Source organism: Microchirus variegatus (genome assembly GCF_963457635.1).
Source record: "Microchirus variegatus genome assembly, chromosome: 8".
Taxonomy (NCBI): Eukaryota; Metazoa; Chordata; class Actinopteri; order Pleuronectiformes; family Soleidae; genus Microchirus; species Microchirus variegatus.
In genome coordinates, this window is record NC_139809.1 from 16,917,026 (window position 1) to 16,941,724 (window position 24,699).

Consider the following 24,699-nt stretch of genomic DNA (forward strand, 5'->3'; position numbering starts at 1 on the left):
GGACGACATATTATACTATGACTTTTTTGTCAAGTTTTGGACGACATACTATACTATGACTTTTTGTCAAATTTTGGACAACATACTTTTCTATGACTTTTTTGTCATTATATTGGACGACATACTACACTATGACTTTTTTGTCAAATTTCAGACAACATACTGTACTATGACTTTTAGTCATTATTTAATTGAAGACATACTATACTATGACTTTTTTGTCATTATATTGGACGACATACTATACTATGACTTTTTTGTCATTATATTGGACGACATACTGTACTATGACTTTTTTGTCATATAATGGACGACATACTATACCATGACTTTTTTGTCAAATTTTGGACAACATACTATACTATGACTTTTTTGTCATTATATTGGACGACATACTATACTATGACTTTTTTGTCATTATATTGGACGACATACTATACTATGACTTTTTTGTCATTATATTGGACGACATACTATACTATGCCTTTTTTGTCATTATATTGGACGACATACTAACCTATGACTATTTTGTCAAGTTTTGGACGACATACTATACCATGACTTTTTGTCATTATTTTGGACGACAAACTATACTATGACTTTTTTGTCAAATTTTGGACGACAAACTATACTATGACTTTTTTGTCATATTTCGGACAACATACTATACTATGACTTTTATTTGTCATTATATTGGACGACATACTATACTATGACTTTTTTGTCATATAATGGACGACATATTATACTATGACTTTTTTGTCAAATTTTGGACGACATACAATACTATGACTTTTTTGTCATTATATTGGACGACATACTATACTATGACTTTTTTGTCAAATTTCGGACAACATACTATACTATGACTTTTTTGTCATTATATTGGACGACATATTATACTATGACTTTTTTGTCAAGTTTTGGACGACATACTATACTTTGACATTTTTGTCAAATTTTGGACGACATACTATACTATGACTTTTATTTGTCATTATATTGGACGACATACTATACTATGACTTTTTTGTCATATAATGGACGACATATTATACTATGACTTTTTTGTCAAATTTTGGACGACATACAATACTATGACTTTTTTGTCATTATATTGGACGACATACTATACTATGACTTTTTTGTCAAATTTCGGACAACATACTATACTATGACTTTTTTGTCATTATATTGGACGACATACTATACTTTGACTTTTTTGTCAAATTTTGGACGACATACTATACTATGACTTTTTTGTCATTATATTGGACGACATATACTATGACTTTTTTGTCAAGTTTTGGACGACATACTATACTATGACTTTTTTGTCATTATATTGGACGACATACTATACTATGACTTTTTTGTCAAATTTTGGACAACATACTATACTATGACTTTTTTGTCATTATATTGGACGACATACTATACTATGACTTTTTTGTCAAATTTTGGACAACATACTGTACTATGACTTTTTTGTCATTATTTAATTGAAGACATACTATACTATGACTTTTTTGTCATTATATTGGACGACATACTATACTATGACTTTTTTGTCATTATATTGGACGACATACTATACTATGACTTTTTTGTCATATTTCGGACAACATACTATACCATGACTTTTATTTGTCATTATATTGGACGACATACTATACTATGACTTTTTTGTCATATAATGGACGACATGTTATACTATGACTTTTTTGTCAAATTTTGGACGACATACAATACTATGACTTTTTTGTCATTATATTGGACAACATACTATACTATGACTTTTTTGTCAAATTTCGGACGACATACCATGCCATGACTTTTTTGTCATATATTGGACGACATACTAACCTATGACTTTTTTGTCAAATTTTGGACGACATACTATACTATGACTTTTTTGTCATTATATTGGACGACATATACTATGACTTTTTTGTCAAGTTTTGGACGACATACTATACTATGACTTTTTTGTCAAATTTTGGACAACATACTATACTATGACTTTTTTGTCATTATATTGGACGACATACTATACTATGACTTTTTTGTCAAATTTTGGACAACATACTGTACTATGACTTTTTTGTCATTATTTAATTGAAGACATACTATACTATGACTTTTTTGTCATTATATTGGACGACATACTATACTATGACTTTTTTGTCATTATATTGGACGACATACTATACTATGACTTTTTTGTCATATTTCGGACAACATACTATACTATGACTTTTATTTGTCATTATATTGGACGACATACTATACTATGACTTTTTTGTCATATAATGGACGACATGTTATACTATGACTTTTTTGTCAAATTTTGGACGACATACAATACTATGACTTTTTTGTCATTATATTGGACAACATACTATACTATGACTTTTTTGTCAAATTTCGGACGACATACCATGCCATGACTTTTTTGTCATATATTGGACGACATACTAACCTATGACTTTTTTGTCAAATTTTGGACGACATACCATGCCATGACTTTTTTGTCATATATTGGACGACATACTAACCTATGACTTTTTTGTCAAATTTTGGACGACATACTATACTATGACTTTTTTGTCATTATATTGGATGACATATACTATGACTTTTTTGTCAAGTTTTGGACGACATACTATACTATGACTTTTTTGTCATTATATTGGACGACATACTATACTATGACTTTTTTGTCAAATTTTGGACAACATACTATACTATGACTTTTTTGTCATTATATTGGACGACATACTATACTATGACTTTTTTGTCAAATTTTGGACAACATACTATACTTTGACTTTTTTGTCATTATATTGGACGACATACTATACTATGACTTTTTTGTCAAATTTTGGACAACATACTATACTATGACTTTTTTGTCATTATATTGGACGACATTCTACACTATGACTTTTTTGTCAAATTTCAGACAACATACTGTACTATGACTTTTTTGTCATTATATTGGACGACATACTATACTATGACTTTTTTGTCATTATATTGGACGACATACTATACTATGACTTTTTTGTCATTATATTGGACGACATACTATACTATGACTTTTTTGTCATTATATTGGACGACATACTATACTATGACTTTTTTGTCATATAATGGACGACATATTATACTATGACTTTTTTGTCAAGTTTTGGACGACATACTATACTATGACTTTTTGTCAAATTTTGGACAACATACTTTTCTATGACTTTTTTGTCATTATATTGGACGACATACTACACTATGACTTTTTTGTCAAATTTCAGACAACATACTGTACTATGACTTTTAGTCATTATTTAATTGAAGACATACTATACTATGACTTTTTTGTCATTATATTGGACGACATACTATACTATGACTTTTTTGTCATTATATTGGACGACATACTGTACTATGACTTTTTTGTCATATAATGGACGACATACTATACCATGACTTTTTTGTCAAATTTTGGACAACATACTATACTATGACTTTTTTGTCATTATATTGGACGACATACTATACTATGACTTTTTTGTCATTATATTGGACGACATACTATACTATGACTTTTTTGTCATTATATTGGACGACATACTATACTATGCCTTTTTTGTCATTATATTGGACGACATACTGTACTATGACTTTTTTGTCATATAATGGACGACATACTATACCATGACTTTTTTGTCAAATTTTGGACAACATACTATACTATGACTTTTTTGTCATTATATTGGACGACATACTATACTATGACTTTTTTGTCATTATATTGGACGACATACTATACTATGACTTTTTTGTCATTATATTGGACGACATACTATACTATGCCTTTTTTGTCATTATATTGGACGACATACTAACCTATGACTATTTTGTCAAGTTTTGGACGACATACTATACCATGACTTTTTGTCATTATTTTGGACGACAAACTATACTATGACTTTTTTGTCAAATTTTGGACGACAAACTATACTATGACTTTTTTGTCAAATTTTGGACGACATACTATACTCTGACTTTTTTGTCATATAATGGATGACATACTATACTATGACTTTTTTGTCATTATATTGGACGACATACTATACAATGACTTTTTTGTCAAATTTTGGACGACATACTATACTATGACTTTTTTTGTCAAATTTTGGACGACATACTATAAAATGACTTTTTTTGTCAAGTTTTGGACGACATACTATACTATGACTTTTTTGTCAAGTTTTGGACGACATACTATACTATGACTTTTTTGTCAAATTTTGGACGACATACTATACTATGACTTTTTTGTCATTATATTGGACGACATACTATACTATGACTTTTTTGTCATTATATTGGACGACATACTATACCATGACTTTTTTGTCATTATATTGGACGACATACTAACCTATGACTATTTTGTCATATTTTAGACGACATACTATACTATGACTTTTTTGTCATATATTGGACGACATACTAACCTATGACTTTTTGTCAAATTTTGGACGACAAACTCTACTATGACTTTTTTGTCAAATTTTGGACGACATACTTTACTATGACTTTTTTGTCAAATTTTGGACGACATACTATACTATGACTTTTTTGTCAAATTTCGGACAACATACTATACTATGACTTTTTTGTCATTATATTGGACGACATACTATACTATGACTTTTTTGTCATATTTCGGACAACATACTATACTATGACTTTTATTTGTCATTATATTGGACGACATACTATACTATGACTTTTTTGTCATATAATGGACGACATGTTATACTATGACTTTTTTGTCAAATTTTGGACGACATACAATACTATGACTTTTTTGTCATTATATTGGACAACATACTATACTATGACTTTTTTGTCAAATTTCGGACGACATACCATGCCATGACTTTTTTGTCATATATTGGACGACATACTAACCTATGACTTTTTTGTCAAATTTTGGACGACATACCATGCCATGACTTTTTTGTCATATATTGGACGACATACTAACCTATGACTTTTTTGTCAAATTTTGGACGACATACTATACTATGACTTTTTTGTCATTATATTGGATGACATATACTATGACTTTTTTGTCAAGTTTTGGACGACATACTATACTATGACTTTTTTGTCATTATATTGGACGACATACTATACTATGACTTTTTTGTCAAATTTTGGACAACATACTATACTATGACTTTTTTGTCATTATATTGGACGACATACTATACTATGACTTTTTTGTCAAATTTTGGACAACATACTATACTTTGACTTTTTTGTCATTATATTGGACGACATACTATACTATGACTTTTTTGTCAAATTTTGGACAACATACTATACTATGACTTTTTTGTCATTATATTGGACGACATTCTACACTATGACTTTTTTGTCAAATTTCAGACAACATACTGTACTATGACTTTTTTTGTCATTATTTAATTGAAGACATACTATACTATGACTTTTTTGTCATTATATTGGACGACATACTATACTATGACTTTTTTGTCATTATATTGGACGACATACTATACTATGACTTTTTTGTCATTATATTGGACGACATACTATACTATGACTTTTTTGTCATATAATGGACGACATATTATACTATGACTTTTTTGTCAAGTTTTGGACGACATACTATACTATGACTTTTTGTCAAATTTTGGACAACATACTTTTCTATGACTTTTTTGTCATTATATTGGACGACATACTACACTATGACTTTTTTGTCAAATTTCAGACAACATACTGTACTATGACTTTTAGTCATTATTTAATTGAAGACATACTATACTATGACTTTTTTGTCATTATATTGGACGACATACTATACTATGACTTTTTTGTCATTATATTGGACGACATACTGTACTATGACTTTTTTGTCATATAATGGACGACATACTATACCATGACTTTTTTGTCAAATTTTGGACAACATACTATACTATGACTTTTTTGTCATTATATTGGACGACATACTATACTATGACTTTTTTGTCATTATATTGGACGACATACTATACTATGACTTTTTTGTCATTATATTGGACGACATACTATACTATGCCTTTTTTGTCATTATATTGGACGACATACTGTACTATGACTTTTTTGTCATATAATGGACGACATACTATACCATGACTTTTTTGTCAAATTTTGGACAACATACTATACTATGACTTTTTTGTCATTATATTGGACGACATACTATACTATGACTTTTTTGTCATTATATTGGACGACATACTATACTATGACTTTTTTGTCATTATATTGGACGACATACTATACTATGCCTTTTTTGTCATTATATTGGACGACATACTAACCTATGACTATTTTGTCAAGTTTTGGACGACATACTATACCATGACTTTTTGTCATTATTTTGGACGACAAACTATACTATGACTTTTTTGTCAAATTTTGGACGACAAACTATACTATGACTTTTTTGTCAAATTTTGGACGACATACTATACTCTGACTTTTTTGTCATATAATGGATGACATACTATACTATGACTTTTTTGTCATTATATTGGACGACATACTATACAATGACTTTTTTGTCAAATTTTGGACGACATACTATACTATGACTTTTTTTGTCAAATTTTGGACGACATACTATAAAATGACTTTTTTTGTCAAGTTTTGGACGACATACTATACTATGACTTTTTTGTCAAGTTTTGGACGACATACTATACTATGACTTTTTTGTCAAATTTTGGACGACATACTATACTATGACTTTTTTGTCATTATATTGGACGACATACTATACTATGACTTTTTTGTCATTATATTGGACGACATACTATACCATGACTTTTTTGTCATTATATTGGACGACATACTAACCTATGACTATTTTGTCATATTTTAGACGACATACTATACTATGACTTTTTTGTCATATATTGGACGACATACTAACCTATGACTTTTTGTCAAATTTTGGACGACAAACTCTACTATGACTTTTTTGTCAAATTTTGGACGACATACTTTACTATGACTTTTTTGTCAAATTTTGGACGACATACTATACTATGACTTTTTTGTCAAATTTCGGACAACATACTATACTATGACTTTTTTGTCATTATATTGGGCGACATACTATACTATGACGTCCGAAAATTGACAATATTTTCGAACAAGTTTTTTGGTCCAAAATTTGACAAAAACGTCATACTACGTCCAAAATTTGTAAAAAACGGCTATTAGGCTCAAGATTTGACCATATATTTGGAAAATTCGGTCCAAAATTTGACAAAAACGACATACTATACTATGTCATCCATTATATGACAAAAAAAGTCATAGTATAGTATGTCATCCAAAACTTGACAAAAAAGTCATGTATGTCGTCCAAAACTTGATAAAAAAGTCATAGTATAGTATGTCGTCCAATATAATGACAAAAAGTCATTGTATAGTATGTCGTCCATTATATGACAAAAAAGTAATAGTATAGTATGTCGTTTTTGTCAAATTTTGGACCAAATTTGTTTCCCCAAATAAATGGTCAAATCTTGATCGTAATAGCGTAGTATGCTGTTTTTATAAAATTTTGGACGACGTATGACGTTTTTGTCAAATTTTGGACCATAAAATCTTTTCAAAAATATTGCAAATTTTGGTACGACATAGTATAGTTTTTTTTAATCAAATTTTGGATGTAGGATGACGTTTTTGTCAAATTTTGGTCCAAAGTTTTTTTTCCAAATAAATGGTCAAATCTTGAGCATGATAGCGTACAATGTCGTTTTTTTGATCAAATTTTGGACGTAGTATGACGTTTTTGTGACATTTTGGACCAAAAAACTTTTTCAAAAATATTGTAAATTTTGGGACGACATAGTATAGTATGTCATTTGTGTCAAATTTTGGACCAAATTATTTTTTCCAAAAAAATGGTCAAATCTTGAGCGAAATATTGCAGTATGCCGTTTTTATCAAATTTTGGACGTAGTATGACGTTTTTGTCAAATTTTGGACCAAAAAACTTTTTCAAAAATATTGTCAATTTTGGGACAACATAGTATAGTATGTTGTTTTTGTCAAATTTTGGACCACATTTTTTTTTTCAAATAAATGGTCAAATCTTGAGCGTAATATCGCAGTATGCCGTTTTTATCAAATTTTGGACGAAGTATGAAGGTTTTGTAAAATTTTGGACCAAAAGACTTATTCAAAAATATTGTCAATTTTGGAACAACATAGTATAGGATGTCGTTTTTGTAAAATTTTGGACCAAATTTTTTTTTTCAAAATAAATGGTCAAATCTTGAGCGAAATACCGTAGTATGCCGGTTTTTTTTAATCAAATTTTGGACACCTATGACGTTTTTGTCAAATTTTGGACGACATACTAACCTATCACTTTTTTGTCAAAATTTGGACGACATACTATACTATGACTTTTTTTTGTCAAATTCTGGAAGACATACTACACTATGACTTTTTTGTCAAATTTTGGACGTTGGAGTTGGAGGACAAAGAGAAGTTCTTTGCAAACGCTGTGAAATAATGCACGAACCCCAGAAGAACACAGTGATTGTTTCACGTCTGATTAAACAGCAGAATAAGACGATAACTGTAAACCTTTATTTTTTTACATGTACCAAACACAACTGGAATAACAACTAAATAAGTGACTATGTCTCAGACTCCGTACAGCACAGCTTTTAATCACTGTTATTTAATCATCATCGCTCTGCTTTTGTATTTTGTTTGTTTCGCCGTTCGATTTTGAAGGAGGTCAAAGGTCAAAGTGTCTTTGCTTTTTTTTCCTCTGAGCTCACACTGCTTCCTCCTCTCGTCTGTTAACCCCTCTCTCTCTTTCCCTCTTTCTCTCTGCGACTTCCTCTCTTCCATTCTCTCTCTCTCTCTCTCTCTCTCTCTCTCTCTCTCCACATCTCTGAAAAAACCTCACCCTGTCATTACCCTCTCTCTCTCTCTCTCTCCAGCTCTCTATCTCTTACTCTCTCCATGTGTGTTACCAGTCGCTCATGACTCAGCTGTCCAGCCTGAAGCTGACTGTGGAGCACACGCAGCTGGAGAAGCAGCAGTGGGAGGAGCGCTGGCGCGGCGCACAGGTGCCTCCTCTTCCTCTTTCTCCTCCTCTTCTGATTAATCCCGACTCCTCTGCATCACTCCTTCATCTCCGCCACTGCTCCTCCTCCTCCTCCTTATTTTGCACCTCCAGCTCCTCCTCCTTCTTCTTCCTCCTGATCCTCGTTTTTTTTGTCAGTCTTGTGATCGTTGATTTTTTGTTTGGAATATCACATTTGAAAAAAGAAAAGACACAGAGGCAGTCAGAGAACAGTCCTGATGTAGAAGGAAATCATTCTGATGAATTTTGTAAAATTTACAAATCATTGAACAAATGTACATTTCTGACAAAACGTAAAAAAAAGGCCAAAATTTGACAAAAATGTAAAAACAAAATTGTCAAAAATATGGCAAAAAAAGTCAAAAAAAAACTTTAGAGAATTTGACAAAAAAAGTCATAGTTTAGTATTTCGTCCAAAATTTTACAAAAAAGTTTAACAAAACAAAATTGACCAAAATTTTACAAAAAAGTCATAGGTTAGTATGAGCTAGGTGAGAATTAGAGACAGTCAGAGAAACGTTCCTGACGCAGAAAGAAATCAGTTTGATGCATTTTGTAAATTTACAAATTACAACATTTTGAACAAATTTACATTTTTGAAATTTTTGTCTTTGTCTTAACTAACCTGAGAGAGCGACACCATTCACTGACACCCACTCTGGTCTTTGGTCATCCACAGACAGAAATCTCAGATCTGCAGCAGCTTCTCGCCTCCAAAGACGCAGAGATCGAGTGTTTGCAGACACAGCTGTTGGCCAGAGACGGCTCAGCTAACGACAACGCACAGAGAGGTACGTACAACAACATACAATATCATACAACGTACAAACTGTACAACGACTAACCAACACGTCTCCCTCTCTCTCTCCTCTCTGCTGCCCTCTGCTGTAGAGGAGGTGTATATCAAGCAGCTGATTAACAAATGTAAGGCATGCTGTGCTGTTTGTGAAACGCGTCTGTGGCCTCTTTAAATGTTTGCTTTGAAATCGGACCACAGCCTGTTGATCATGAACTTTGACTTTTTTTATGTAAAAAAAAACAACCAAACATCTCCTAAAAACAGCCCAGAAAAAACCTTTAAAATGTTTTGGTAAAAAATCTTGTGAACATTTTTTTATCAAAAAATCTGTGAACATTTAAAATCCTGTGAATTTTTTTTTGTGTAAAAACAAAACAATACAAACAAACAAAAAAAATGCCTTCATGAAACAGCTGCAGCGTCTCAGGTCACGCTGTCGTCACGCCGTCACTCTGTATTTGTTTTGCTTGTTGGTTCCGTGTCATGAAAGCTGTCGTGTCCATTTGTGCTCAACATCAGGCTCCGATCAGACAACACGCTGATGTAGAGTTGTCGAGTTTTAACCCTTCACTGCTCTGTTCTCCTTCTCGTCTTTTAGACCAGGAATACCAGAGGCTCAAAGCGGGGATGGAGTCTCTGCTGGCATCAAATGATGAAAAGGTAAATTATATTGGGTTTTTCTTCATTTTATGCACACAAAATTGGAAATTTGTACAAAAATGTGAAAACATACAGCCCCCACTGGTCCAAAAACAGGTTTTAATCCTGTTTTGCTAGTGTTTCTCATTATTCTTTGGTGAAATTGCTGAGTTTTGCTTCATATGTTATAAATTAGTAAAAGTTTGTTGTTGTTCTTTTAATGAAAGTAGTTTTGTAAACGATATTTCAGGACAAAAATCTATACACTTAAGAAAAATATGGAGATTTTGAGATATTGAGTCACTTTTCTGTGTTTAAACAATAGGTTAAATCTACTGTTTATTCTCACGCAAACAGTTAACAAACAGTTATATATATCTGGTATTTCTGTTATTTTTCCTGTGCTAATAATCCACTTTCTCTGTGTGGCTGCGGTGGTAGAAATGCTAACAGACTGTGTGTTAGCATGACTCAGTGATAGCCAGCAGTAGTGACCAAATACAGAAAGAAAGTTAGCTCAAATTTAGCCAATAGATGTAGTTTCCCCACACTCATTTCCTGTAAATAAGAAAAATTGTAAATCACATTGAAATATTTAAATCACAGGGGAAAAACAAACTAAAGGTGCTGTCAGAGGTGTCACATTTTTTGGCTAACGTTTAGCAAGTTGTCTTGTTTTTGGCTAATTTTTAGCTAATGTCAGAAACAGGAAGTTAGCCAAAAGATCACATCGCTGACAGCAGCTTAAAGGGCCCATATTGTGCAAAATCAACTTTTTAATCATTTTAGTACTGATATTTGGGACTCAGGGGGCCATACCAGTCCCCAAAATGTGAAAAAACAAGACTCGTCTTGTTTTAGTGGTTCCACTTAGTGTAAGTATAGGCGATAAAACACGCGATGTTTAAACCTCCCTCGGAATGACAACATAGCGAGCATTTCACCGTGAATGTTGGCACCCCACCAGGCAGAGTACTTCACAGCTCCACCGTAGCTCCCACTTGTCCCTGTGAAATACGAGAGTGCAGGCGAGGGAGGAAGAGTGGCTGCACAGCGAAGCACAGTGTTTTACACAAACTTCTAGCCTCAGAGGACGTGTGTCCAGTGGATATATTTTATTTATGAAAAAAATGTTCACAAGCCCTTTGTTGTTGATCGTGTATGTAAATTCCTATGCTAGAAAAACACCTTGAACGCACCAGTTACGTGCTTGCAGTTAGCGAGTGACGTGTGGATCAATAATATGGTGAGCACGCGTTCGAAAGCACTGTAGAAATATGTAGATGTTGTCCCACATTTCTTCTCAACCAAAGGCTGCCTTTCTGTCGTGTTTCCACGTTCTCTCCTCATATTATTGATCCACACACGTCACTTGCAGCAGCATTAACACTGGTGCATTCAAGGTGTTTTTCTAGCATAGGAATTTACATACACGCCGCGCCACGCATTAATCGTTTTTCTTCGATTCTAATGTTTTTATGATCGCGAGAAGCCAAAATCATGGTCACTCTATGCATTACGGTGAAACGCAGTAACAACGGACATTACTATGGGGTATATGGAGCGGGTGTTGGGACGACGGTGCATGACAATAGGTGATAAGTGGCGACAGTATGGCTGTGGATAGTAAGTTAGATCGACACTCCCCTGGAAGCAGTGGATGTGTTTACCTGGGTCTCATTTACATGTAAATGACCAGGCACAAAACCGAGCGTTCTGAAAAAGGCTGTTTTGGCAGAGTTATTGAACTGCTATTGTGCTTCATCCTTATGATATTTTGACTAAAGCATGACACAGACATGTTCATTAGGGCATCAGGAACTAGTTTAACTTGGGGGTAATAGGGTATAATATGGGACCTTTAAGTTTTCCCTCCCTTTTTATGTTGTTCAAATGTTGTAATTGACATAAATATATATTGAAATGACAGGAAAAGTGTGTGGGAAAAGGCTAAAGCTAATGTCAGAGGTGTTTTCTTTTGGCTAAAGATTTCTGAAGTTTTCCTGTAAATAAATGTCCAGTTTCAGAGCTGGTTTATTTCCTCACTGACATACTTTATACGTATACTTTTGATTAAATTATAATTGTACTGATTTACTTGCTGTTTGACAGGACCGTCGTATCGAGGAGTTGACCGTCCTGCTCTCTCAGTACAGACAGCTGAGGGAGGTCATGGCTCTCACACAGGGTACGTACACAATCTGCCAGGAAATTATAGAATAATGAGGTTTATTTGAATTCTAAATTAATCTGTCAGTCATTGTTTCGATTGATCAAGGTATTCAGTCAGAAAATATTGATTATTTTTTCCCAATTTCTGAAATAATGATGTTTTCAAACATCTTGTTTTGTCCATAAACCTGAAATTATTCAGTTTTCATTACATTTTGTTATACGGCGCAAAGAAAAGCAGAAAATGTTCACATAGAAGAAGCTGAAGAAAGACCCTCAAACAGATTAATAAATTATTATTATTATAATTTTTAATTTTATCTTCCAGGAAGCAGTGAAGAGGAGCTGAGCAGCAGTTTGAAAGTCAGAGGCGTCCCACACAAAGCACATTCTGATATTCTGCCACGCTCAGAGGTCAGACACACACACACACTTTACCTTCACCCTGAAAAACACACACAATAACATGTAAATACAAGTCGACACACACAGTTGTGAGAGTCAGTGATGTTTTTGTCTCTGTGTAGAAGTTTTCTCGAGGACCTCCACTCTTGTTGTCGTCTTCTCCTTACCAGAGGGAAGGAGACATGTGGTAAAACACACACACACACACACAGTCACATCATAACTCACTATCAGTCATCATTTAGTCTGTACAGACGAGGATTAGGATTAGGATAAGGGCCACATGTATAAAAACATTTTTTTTAAATAATTAAAAAAAACACATTTGGAATCAAAATTTAAAAAATAAAATAAAATGGCACGAATCTTCTCTTTTTCTCAGAATTCTGACTTTAATCTCAGAATATTTTTTCCTAATCTCACAATTCTGACTTTAATCTCAGAATATTTTTTCCTAATCTCACAATTCTGACTTTAATCTCAGAATATTTTTCCTGATCTCAGAATTTTGACTAATCTCAGAATATTTTTTCCTAATATCAGAATTCTGACTCATATTTTTTCTCTCTCAGAATTCTGACTGACTTCAAACATTGTATTAAAAATCCTAATTCTGACTTCAATCTCAGAATTTTTTTAATTTTGTGTTCCTTTTTTTTTAAGTCTGGCTTTTATGTTGTGGTTTATAATTGTATAAGTTTCATAGTTTAAATACTTTTATTATTTTCTCTGTTCAACTTTAAGTTTGTTTGTATTTATTAACTTAACTTATTTAATTTAGTTTAGAAGACTTTTCACTATTCTAGTAGATTACGTTTTCGATGTATATTTGAGTATTTATTTTGACTTTGTTTGGTGTTACTAAAATGTACCAGATTTAACTTTGTTACTCTCTTAGTAACAACATAAAGTTTTTAATGCCACTAAAGCATTCGCTTTAATTCATCATTACCTTTATTTTATTTCCATACTTGATCTGATTTGTTGCAGCAGCCAGAACTCCATGGACGTGTCTCTGGCGTCCATGACAGACATGAGCTTCTTTAACGGGTCGTGGTGAGTCTGCGGTGTCACATGACCTGACGTCATCATGTTTTTTCATGTTTTAAAGTTTAAACACTGGTGTTTTTTTGTGCTCAGGCATCAGCGCAGGTTATTGTCCAGCAGTCTCGAGGAGTTACAGAGTGGATCTTTAAAAAAGGTTTGTTCTGCTGTTATTTTAACCATCAGAGCCACGAAGGCCAGGAGCAGAAACCACTTTAACTGCTTATTAATCTGCTTATTAATCTGCACTGATACCTTTGCGTTCTGAAATAACGATTAGCTTTTGTGCGAGCTAACTCTGGCTGTGTGTGTGCTACAGACTGTAGAGATCCAGCCTGCCGACAGTGACTCAGATGTAGGGCCAGAGGTAACTGCTGAACTGCTGCATGACCTCACATCAGCTGACCTCCAGCTAACCCTCTGCTTTACACACACACACATATTAGTTGTTTCTGCCGTTAACCTCTGCTGAATGTTACACTGCTCCTTTAATTCTTGCAGCAGGACTTGTGTTAATATCATCGTTGTTAATAAAGTTTTTGTCTGCTGCAGAATTCTCACCTGGAGTTGAGCAAATACCAAACTCTTCCTGGGAAACTGAGTAAAAACAGCGAGCAGAGGAAGCAGCAGCTGAACGGAGACTCGGATTATTTGTCTCCTGTTCACGAGCACAGACTGAGTGAGTTTCTGCTGTTCCATAATCCCTAATCTGACGGGATTGACAGCATTTTATCATGTGGAAGAACAGAAGTGAATAATAACACAAACTCACAGTGTGTAAACTCTGTCGACTAACTTTGATCCAACTGCTTTCTTCCCCGTTTCCTTTCCTTACCTCCTCTCTGTCATTGTCTCCTCCGTTTCCTCGCCTCCAATTCCCTCTTTGTCATTGCCTCCTTCTCTCTGTCTCCTTGCCTCCTCCTCTGTGTCCTCATCTTCTCCCCTGCCTCCTTGCCTCCTACTCTCCGTTTCCTCATCTTCTCATCTCTGTTGCTTTGTTTCCTCTGTCACCTCGTCTCCCCCTTTGTCTCCTTGTTTCCTTCTCTCTGTCTCCTTGACTCCTGCTCTGTCTCCTTGTTTCCTCTCTTCACTGCTCTCTTGTCTTGTTTTCCTCTCTTGTCTCCTTGCCTCCTCCTCTCTGTCTCCTTGTTTCCTCTCCTCCCTGCTCTCTTGTCTTGTTTTGCTCTCTGGTGACAGTCCGCTGCAGGAGTGCCAGTGCTCCAGCTTTAGGTACTGAACTCTCACAGTCACACAGACAAACACAGGAAACACACACACACACACAAGTTAAAACTTAATCCCTCGTCACAGTGAGCGGCGGTTTTAACGGAGGATCTCCGTCAGGATTATCAGGACTTCCTGCCTCATAACTCAGAGCTGGTGACGATGTTCAGCTCTCTCACGTTAAACCGTTCACAGACGCACGAACACACGACGCAGAGCCTCGGCTTAAAGCAGCTGTGTAATCTCAGAGAGGTGTGAGAGGGTGAAGGCTTCATGTCCATGGTGTGTGAGCACTTTCAGCTGGATTAGAAAGTAAACAAACAGCCACGTAACCCGACAGCCACCATTTTCTGCTGCCTCATCCAGCTCAGCCCGTCTCTGACAGCAGCACGTTAAATACAATCAGTAAACAAACAAATATCAATAAACTATAACTTCAATTCCACAGCACACAGTAAACTTTTTGTAGCCTCAGTTAGAAAAGTAAGTTACAAAAAAAATCAACTGTTGTGTCGACTGACTAAAACCGGACGTGTAAACATGTTAGTCTGTCTAAAACCAGACTTTAAATATGTGTAAACATGTTAGTCTGACTAAAACCGGACTAAAAAATGTGTAAATGTGTTAGTCCGACTAAAACCGGACATGTAAACATGTTAGTCCGACTAAAACCAGACTTAAAATATGTATGAACATGTTAGTCCGACTAAAACACATGTAAACATGTTAGTCCGACTAAAGCCAGACTTTAAATATGTGTAAACATGTTGGTCTGAATAAAACCAGATTAAAAAACATGTTAGTCCGACTAAAGTCGGACTTGAAAAGCGTGTTAACATGTAAGTCTGACTAAAACCAGGCTGAAAACACGTACACGTTATTCCAACAAGCTGAAAGGCGGCATTCTGCCACCTCGTGGCATGGACTTACACACAGTTTTTCAAGACACCGGCCTGAGGCGTGGACATGTGCATTTGCTGCTAGCGTTTCTTTGATCAAGTAAACAACAACATGTACTGCATGTGGACACACAGGGTGTTGACTAATCCTAATCCTGGCTTGTGATTTCTGTCCACTCACTCACTCTGCTGTCGCTTTGCTAAACCTCCCACTGCCTCAGGATCTCCTGGGAAACATGACCTCTGTGATGTTGGTGGGTATAACGTGGTAGAATGTTGAATGTATTGCAGTGTTTTTTAGTTAATTAAAAAAAAAAAACTCACACTTTTATTCCTCGTGGCAGAAAATGGCACCTTCCCAAAAACTGCTGTAAGAAATATAATATACTTAATCAGGCTGAATTAGTTTGAAAAGATAAATAAAAAAATGTTTGTACAGCATTTTTTTGGGGGGGGGGAGGTCACATTTTCTGCCCTTAAGGACAAATGTGTCTGGATATTAAAAGGTTCTCTTAAGAGTTAAAGTTATGTGAGGCACTGAAAACGTGATGTACTTCTTTTTTACCTCTTCAGGGCATCCACAGAGGCTGGATGAGTTCATCCTCTCGGATCAGTCTCCTCTGAGCTCCGGAGTGGACTCTGGACAACAGTCGCCCGTCTCGCCGGAGAACAGGAAGAGCCACAGAGGCATCAGGAAACTGTGGGGGAAGTACGTGCTGAAGAGAGACTCTCAGGTACATGTGTCCACCACAGCATCTGTGACTCTGTGAGATTACATCGTTTGTGTCGTCTCCAGGATACGTCGCAGCCAGTCGGGCAGTCCTGTCCAGGTCCACGACTCAGAGCTGGGAGAGTTTAAGAGGGGAGGTTTCAGAGCCACAGCTGGACCACGACTGGCCCGTTCAGGAAACAGCAGGTACACAAAGTTACATGTGTTAGTGATTTCTCTGATTTGTGAAAGTGTTGAAAACACTGAAAACATGGCTGCGAAAAACACACGTCAGCCACAAAAACTCCTCAGAGAAAGAGAAAATCTGCATTTGTAGCGCACAGGAACACACACGCTGCTGGTCTACTGCTGCCTCGTGTGGTCAGTTTGTGTCACTGAGGTACAACATGCAGTCTAAAGGCAGGATAATGCAGGAAGTCGGTGTCTCACACAATTATCACTTTAACCCATAAGAGATCATTTGAATATCCTGACAAATTTGTCCTTAAGGCCAGAAAATGTCACCTTCCCAAAAACTGCTGTAAAAAATTTCATTTATCTTGTATTCATCTTTTAAAACTATTTCAGCCTGAATAAATATGTAATATTTTTTCTAGCAGTTTTTGGGAAGGTGACATTTTCTGCCGCGAGGAACAAATGTGTGAGTGTTTTTTTTTGTTTTTTTTTTACATATTTTATTTAAAATCTGACACTGCAAACAAAATAATGTGTAAAGTAAATGTTTCTGCCACTCATTGACCCATGTCAAGGCTTAATAAGAATTATAATCAAATTCTCCTTCAAATGTATTTTAATGGAAATTGTTGTAGATAAAGAAAACAGTGTTGTGTAAAAAGTATTGGCTAAAATCATTATTTTTGTAGTTTGTTGTAAATGAGCTCAAACTTGTCTTTGTTATCCTATATGCAAAAATCTTTATTCACAAACAAAAATTAGCAAAATTTTGATTTTCTCTTTGATATTTGCTTACATTTCTGGTAATTTTCCCTTTTTGAAATATATATGTTTTTTATTTTATTATTATTATTATTTTAGTTGTAGCGCTATCTTTAATTTATTTGTCACTTATGTGACCAATGTTGTTTGTGTTATTGTATTGTGTACCTTGTAGTTTTGATACCAATTCTCAACACAAGGGGGCGCTGACAATGTGTCAACTTCCTCATACAACAACTCCATTAAAAATAAAAAATAGAAATGTCTTGATCTCACCATGTCAGAGATCTGAAGATGCCGTTTTCCAAGTGGAGCACGGAGCAGGTGTGCGACTGGCTGGAAGACGTGGGACTGGGCCAGTACGGCATCTCTGCTCGCCACTGGGTCAGCAGCGGTCAGACGCTACTGTCGGCGAGTTCTCACGACCTGGAGAAGGTACACACACACACACACACACACGTTTAATGTTACCTGACAGATGAATCTTCCCTCCGTCCCTTGTCAGTTCCACCCGTCTGCTCGTGGCTCAGTAACGCTCGTCCACTTTAGTTTTGCCTGTCAACGATTTTCCACCCTGACGCCTCCGTGTCTCACTGTGGTCATTTTGATTTCCAATAAGCTTCGTGTAAAAAAAAATATTTTTCTGTTTGTACAGGAGTTGTCGATGAAGAACCCGCTCCACAGGAAGAAGCTGCAGTTAGCCACCAAGACGATTAGCAGCAAACAGGCCGAGAAGTCGGCAGAGCTCGATTACATCTGGGTCACTCGTAAGTCCAGGACTAGATTTAACGGACAAACACAAACTGTGCAGAACTTCCAATGTGGATGTAAAAATGTAAAATGTGTGTGTGTGTTTGTTCGTTTGTGTGGCAGGTTGGCTTGACGACATTGGTCTGCCTCAGTACAAAGATCAGTTCAATGAAGGAAGAGTGGACGGACAGATGCTGCGCTACCTCACTGTGGTGAGTTTCACTAAACCACATTAAATCATGATTTAAGTGGCGTAAACAGCAGAAACAATTGAGTCAAACATCAAAGTTTGCCCTAGTTTGTAAATGCTCACTCTCCTGCACCAAAGTCCACAGAGAAAATCATCGATTTTAGCTGACGGGCGACACAGTAGCTTCTGTCTTGTGCTGCCTCGTGTGGCCACTTTGTGTCACAGATGTCACTCGGAACAAAATGATTTTAAACACAGACGACGTCACAAAATAAGTTATAACACATTGGAAGTCTGTGATGGAGGCAGTGGTGGATCAAAAAGTCCTTTGCGATGAGATGTAAAAATGATGATTTTGTCTATGGGATTTGGTGTGGAGGAGGAGGAGGAGGAGGAGGAGGAGTCAGCAGTTTAAACAGCAACACAAACCTCTGTGTTCAGGCAGAAAAGGCTGTGTAAAGGTGAAATAAAGCAGCAGATATATTCTTAAGTTTGTGTTCACTTCAGTCGACATTGATATTTATGAAGTGAGCCTTCTGTAACTCTGCTAAAATCATCGTTTCCCTGCTCGCAGTTAAGATTGTAGCTGCTTTTCTGGACTTGTACTGAGCAGAGTGAGCACAGCTGTAATCTGTTACACGCAGAACTATGAAAACACGACAAATCCTTGGGTCTGACTCGGCCTCTTGTACCTTTTTCTTCCTCCTGTTCCAGAACGACTTATTATCCCTCAAAGTGACGAGTCAGCTCCACCACCTCAGCATCAAGTGTGCCATTCACGTCCTCCACGTCAACAAGTTCAACCCGTACTGCCTCAAACGCCGGCCCGGCACTGAGGTAAGAATCTGCCCTTTTTAAGAGAGTTTGATAAGAGAAGATAATGGCCAAAAAAAACAAAATGTTTTGTAACGTAACTTAGAAACGTGTTAAATGCTGAAAACATGAGGGGGGGAAAAAAGCACGTCAGCCTCTTATCATAAGGCTGGCTTTACACGACAACACTCCCGGGTGAAACCGACAAAATATTTTATCAGATGTGCCTTTCGTTTAGATGGCGACGGCGTTTTTGGGGCTTAAAACGCAAAAAAAATGAACCCACCCTCCACAGTGGAAATGTTAAAAACGCTCTGCCATCGCGTTCCCGTCTGAAGCCCAATTTATACTCCTGCATAAAGTGCTCTGCGTAGGTTACGCAGAATCCTCTGCTTCGTCTCCAACTGCACAACATATTTTTTAAGTGTCCGTCACGCCGTCAAGGGACAACGGAGACGGCAAGAGCTGCGATTCGTCCTCAGGACAGGCCGAGCGAAGCTGCTCTGTGCCGGCTCACAGTGCACACTGAGCGTCCACAGAGGCGGAGCTGATCACTGCCGACAACGTCGCTGCCAAACTATAAATACGTCATATCTTAACACACACAGCATGTGTGTGGAGTCTAAATGGCCAATTTCTCGCCTCAAATTATCTTAAAACTGCGTTCCGTCACACAGAAAAGTGACGGAACAGTCTTTCTGTCTTGGACGCCATTGCTCACTGTAGCCAGAAGCACAACAACCTTGCGCAGCGACCCCTACTGATCGGGCGGGAAATTGCAGCTAATATCCGTCACCACGACGCAGAAGTATGAGGGCTCACACTTGTGTGTGAAACCGTGTGCATGCAGATTTCCACCCAAAGACGCTCGTCTAAATGTGAAATAAAAAGTGGGAATGCGACGCCACTTTTGCGGTTTGTGTTCAGATCGTTGTCGTGTAAAGCTAGCGTAAGACTTAATTTACACCTGCCTGAGTTTATAATATGTTAAGAGTATGTTCACTGATTTACTTTACTGTTATACAGCATTTATTATTTCCCTGCTCTCCTGCATCAAACTCCATAGAAAGTGTGTTATTTTAGCTCACAGGGACACAGCAGCTGCGGGTGTGCTGTTGCCTCGTGTGGTCAGTTTGTGTCACTGCAGTTAATCTAAATGAAGAATTTCAAACAGAAATGGACAAAAATTACACATTTGAACTTACTGATGGAGGCAGCAGTGGATGGAAGTCCTGTGTGCAGTGGTGTAAAATGTATGATTTTCTCTATGGGATTTGGTGTGGGGGAGTGAGTGACTCACAAAGCAAAAGTAATCATCGTTTCTGGTCAAAGTTTAATGGTGAAACGAAGTGGCAAAAATCAGAATTGTCATAGTGTCCTTGCTGTAATTCAAATTTATGGAAAATGTTGTTCTCAAAGTACATGTGTGACCAGTAGTATGCAAGCTCCCTCTTGTGGTTCCTAGAGGAATGTCAAAAAGCTTTTGTTTGGTTAGTTACGCAAATCTATTTGTATGCCACTGTATTTTAACATTAGCGGTTGAAAAGCTGAATTATTTAGTCATTCAGTGTTTGCGTGTCTAAATGAAACGTTTGCCTTAAACAGGGTGTGGTTTTAAGAAAGACGTAAAAATCCCTGAAAGCACAAATGTTCGTTAATATTTAGCAAAGGAAATCCCCTAAAATATGAATCTTTAACGGAGGAGTTTGGTGGACGTTGAGATAGCAACTGTACTATGATGACTCCGCCCACATTGAGGAGGTACCAGAGTAATGGAAAAGCGTCATTGGTTGTCAATCTATCAGTCTGTTTCCCCACAAAAAGTTAGAGAAGTCAGGACAGACATGGTTGTGAAATGCAAATCCAGTGGTTGTTGAAAGCAAATAACCATGAGACAGTTATTATAATGTGTCCCATTTCTGTGTGTGAACCATGTCTGGGGTTTAATTTTGTGTCTCAGAGCCAGTTCTCTCCCAGTGAAGTGGTCCAATGGTCCAACCACCGGGTCATGGAGTGGCTGAGATCTGTGGACCTGGCAGAGTACGCACCGAACCTGAGGGGCAGCGGTGTGCACGGAGGCCTGATCGTAAGTACAGGAAACTATGAATGAGTTAATAGATTAATATTTCCTGGTTTCTTTGTGTCATTTAACAGAAACATTTAGTCAAACAGCTCTCTACTTTGTCTAACATCCTCTTCTCCTCTGGTAGATCCTGGAGCCTCGCTTTAACTCGGACTCTCTGGCCATGCTGCTGAACATCCCTCCTCAGAAGACCCTGCTGAGACGTCACCTGAACACCAACTTTGACAGTCTGGTGGGAGCTCAGGCTCAGCAGGAGAAGAGGGAGTACACCGAGGCTGTGGGCTATGCTCCGCTCAGCATCACAGCCAAAGTCAAGGTAAGGAAAATAAATGGTCTCAGTGTGTTAATCAGCTTAATGTCAGAGCCCTTCATTCTTGTTAAACACAGACTGAACCTGTGTCTGCTGTATTGTGAAGAAACTCTAAGTGTGTAGAAGCAGCCATGTGTTTGCTGCTTCATGTCACTGTGAAACAGCTTTTATTTTGGCTAAAGTTTATGAAGCGTTTGCTCGTCTACACTGAAGCACAGAGACACAGTTAGCAATGTTAGCCTCATGTCAAGGTGGTAAGAAGTAAGTGGGAAGACTTCTTTGACTGGATGTAGAAGTCACCAAGAAGACCAAGGTCTGGCCATTTCCTGTGATGTTGAATGGAGGACATTTTGTTGTTCCAAGAAATCACCAAGTGTTTCTCAATCCTGGTTCAGGGACCAGACTTGTGTTTCAGATGTTGCTGTGCTCCAATATACAACTCAAATTAATAGATTGTCATTGTCAAGCGCTGGCAGAACTTGATGACCATTTGAGTCATGTGTGTTGGAGCATGGCATCATCTGAAATATCCAAGTGTGGTCCGTGAAGACCAGGAATGAGAAACACTTGGTGATTTCTTGGAAGAACAAGATGTCTTCCACTCAAACATCCCAGGAAATGGCCAGACCTTGGTCTTCTCGGTGACTTCAACATTCAGTCAAACAAGTCATCACACGTACTTCTTACCACCTTGACATGAGGTGAAGATCTCCTCCATTCAAACATTGATCCAACACTGCACTGGAACCTTGTTGTCCATGAGGGTTCCAGTCCCTGTCGGCCATGTTGTCTTGATGTTGATTGCTGTGAAGAACCTGTCCAGGAACAGAAATAAAAATGAGTTTCAAACAAACACAGTGTCTTGAGCTTCTTCATCACACAACACTTTATGAGAGTGTCCATCAACAGTTAGCAGTGAGAAGCTCTCTGTGTCAGAGGAACATCAGGAAGAGAAGAAAAGGGAGGACATGACATGTGCTCAGTAGAAAGTAGCATGCACTTACCTTGGTATGTTCCACAGCTCTACAGAGAAACAGACCTGGCATCGTTTGAGGTAGTTGTAGCAAAAGCAGGAGTTCCTCCAAGAAAACCCCCCAAAAAAAGAATGTGGCGCCTCCTTTGTCGACTCCTATGTCTTTGTCAGTCTTCGGCTATCGCCCAGACCTCACTTCTTGTAGATCCGTGGAGCACCAGGCTGGATTGCTTGCACCTGTGTGGACCACACCCCTTTACAATCAATGAAACATGGAACACCTGGTGATAGTTCATGGCACAACAACAACTTCTTTCCTGACTTATCACAGCATAACTTCCAATATCGCCAATAAACTCATCAATGACCTACACAGACAAGTCAGAAAATTACTAGAGCAATCACTGACTTAAGTACAAAGGCTAAACCCTGCTTTTCCTTGTCTTCTCATTCCACCTGCAGCCAAAGAAGTTAGGCTTCTCCACCTTGACTCACCTCAGGAGGAGACGTCAGGACGAGTCCACAGACTACATCTGTCCCATCGAGTCGTCCTCGTCCCCTCAGGCGGGACAGGCTGCGGTGAACGGCGCCGAGATGCGTCCCTATGCCGCCTTCAGGGGCCTCAGCCCCATCCTGGACCGAGAGCCAGACCCGAGCAGGGAGCAGGTGGGCCATAACCACGACAACTATGACAACGACGACAACGACAACAGCAGAGCAGACCTGGCGTCTCCATGACGACACCTGTGACACACACACATGGACAACAGTGTTACAGTCACTTCTCTGCTTCCTTTACGCTTGCGGCCCATAATACCTCAGCCCACCCGACCCCTCACTCTGAGCCCTGTGCCTTATCCTGTGACAGCGTCACTGACTCCATAAAACCTAACATACACAACATTTTTGTCTTTTTTTTTTACGTTCTCTGATGTCTCACTAACCCCTGACCTCAGCCTCGAACCTGTGCCATGATCTAACTCATGAGGCGAGGACGCCTCGCTCTGGACTCTGTAACACACATGCTGTACAGTAATAAAGTGACAGTTTCTTTATTTGATAAAATGTAGTTGTGTGAGGATTGTGTGAAATACAGCTTGGATCCCTCACACCAAAGTCAAAGACAAAATCTGCAATTTCACACCAACGCACACACTACATGTCAAGTCACTGCCAGCTCCATCACAGCATTTAAATGCATTTCTTTTACAACTTCAGCCTTCAAAATACGTAGCTCAGATTGACCTGAGTGACTAAAATGTACCAAACACGCTAGTGTTAGAGTAGCAGAACTTAAATCGCCTATTTTCTCGATGGACTTTGGTGTGAAGGACAACAAACTTCAACCTGCGCAGAACAAGTTGCCGATGTTATCGTACAGTTGCGTGTACACTTAAATTTGATGTAGCTTTTTACGAAGCTAAGTGGCTAAAATCGTTTCTTAGCAAATACCTCACACAATGACCAAAACTGAACTATGAAAGAACAAAAAAGTGGAAAAGGACAATATTCATGATGACATTTGAC

General features: G+C 37.3%; 1 protein-coding gene across 1 annotated transcript in view; it reads left to right on the forward strand.

The window, feature by feature from the left end:
- ppfibp2b (PPFIA binding protein 2b) overlaps positions 1–24,699 on the forward strand; it is a gene marked incomplete at both ends in the record, with an annotated part of 61,709 nt that overhangs the window by 32,540 nt on the left and 4,470 nt on the right. The window contains 21 exons of the mRNA XM_083894233.1: positions 9,096–9,188; positions 9,885–9,996; positions 10,097–10,129; positions 10,603–10,664; positions 12,756–12,831; positions 13,144–13,229; positions 13,343–13,407; positions 14,211–14,276; positions 14,361–14,421; positions 14,817–14,943; positions 15,462–15,494; positions 16,609–16,641; positions 16,961–17,096; positions 17,184–17,303; positions 18,338–18,488; positions 18,709–18,820; positions 18,927–19,015; positions 19,708–19,830; positions 21,767–21,892; positions 22,017–22,205; positions 23,635–23,838. Of these exons, the coding sequence (XP_083750359.1) occupies positions 9,096–9,188; positions 9,885–9,996; positions 10,097–10,129; positions 10,603–10,664; positions 12,756–12,831; positions 13,144–13,229; positions 13,343–13,407; positions 14,211–14,276; positions 14,361–14,421; positions 14,817–14,943; positions 15,462–15,494; positions 16,609–16,641; positions 16,961–17,096; positions 17,184–17,303; positions 18,338–18,488; positions 18,709–18,820; positions 18,927–19,015; positions 19,708–19,830; positions 21,767–21,892; positions 22,017–22,205; positions 23,635–23,838 (2,097 nt within the window). The remainder of the gene's footprint in view (positions 1–9,095; positions 9,189–9,884; positions 9,997–10,096; positions 10,130–10,602; positions 10,665–12,755; positions 12,832–13,143; positions 13,230–13,342; positions 13,408–14,210; positions 14,277–14,360; positions 14,422–14,816; positions 14,944–15,461; positions 15,495–16,608; positions 16,642–16,960; positions 17,097–17,183; positions 17,304–18,337; positions 18,489–18,708; positions 18,821–18,926; positions 19,016–19,707; positions 19,831–21,766; positions 21,893–22,016; positions 22,206–23,634; positions 23,839–24,699) is intronic.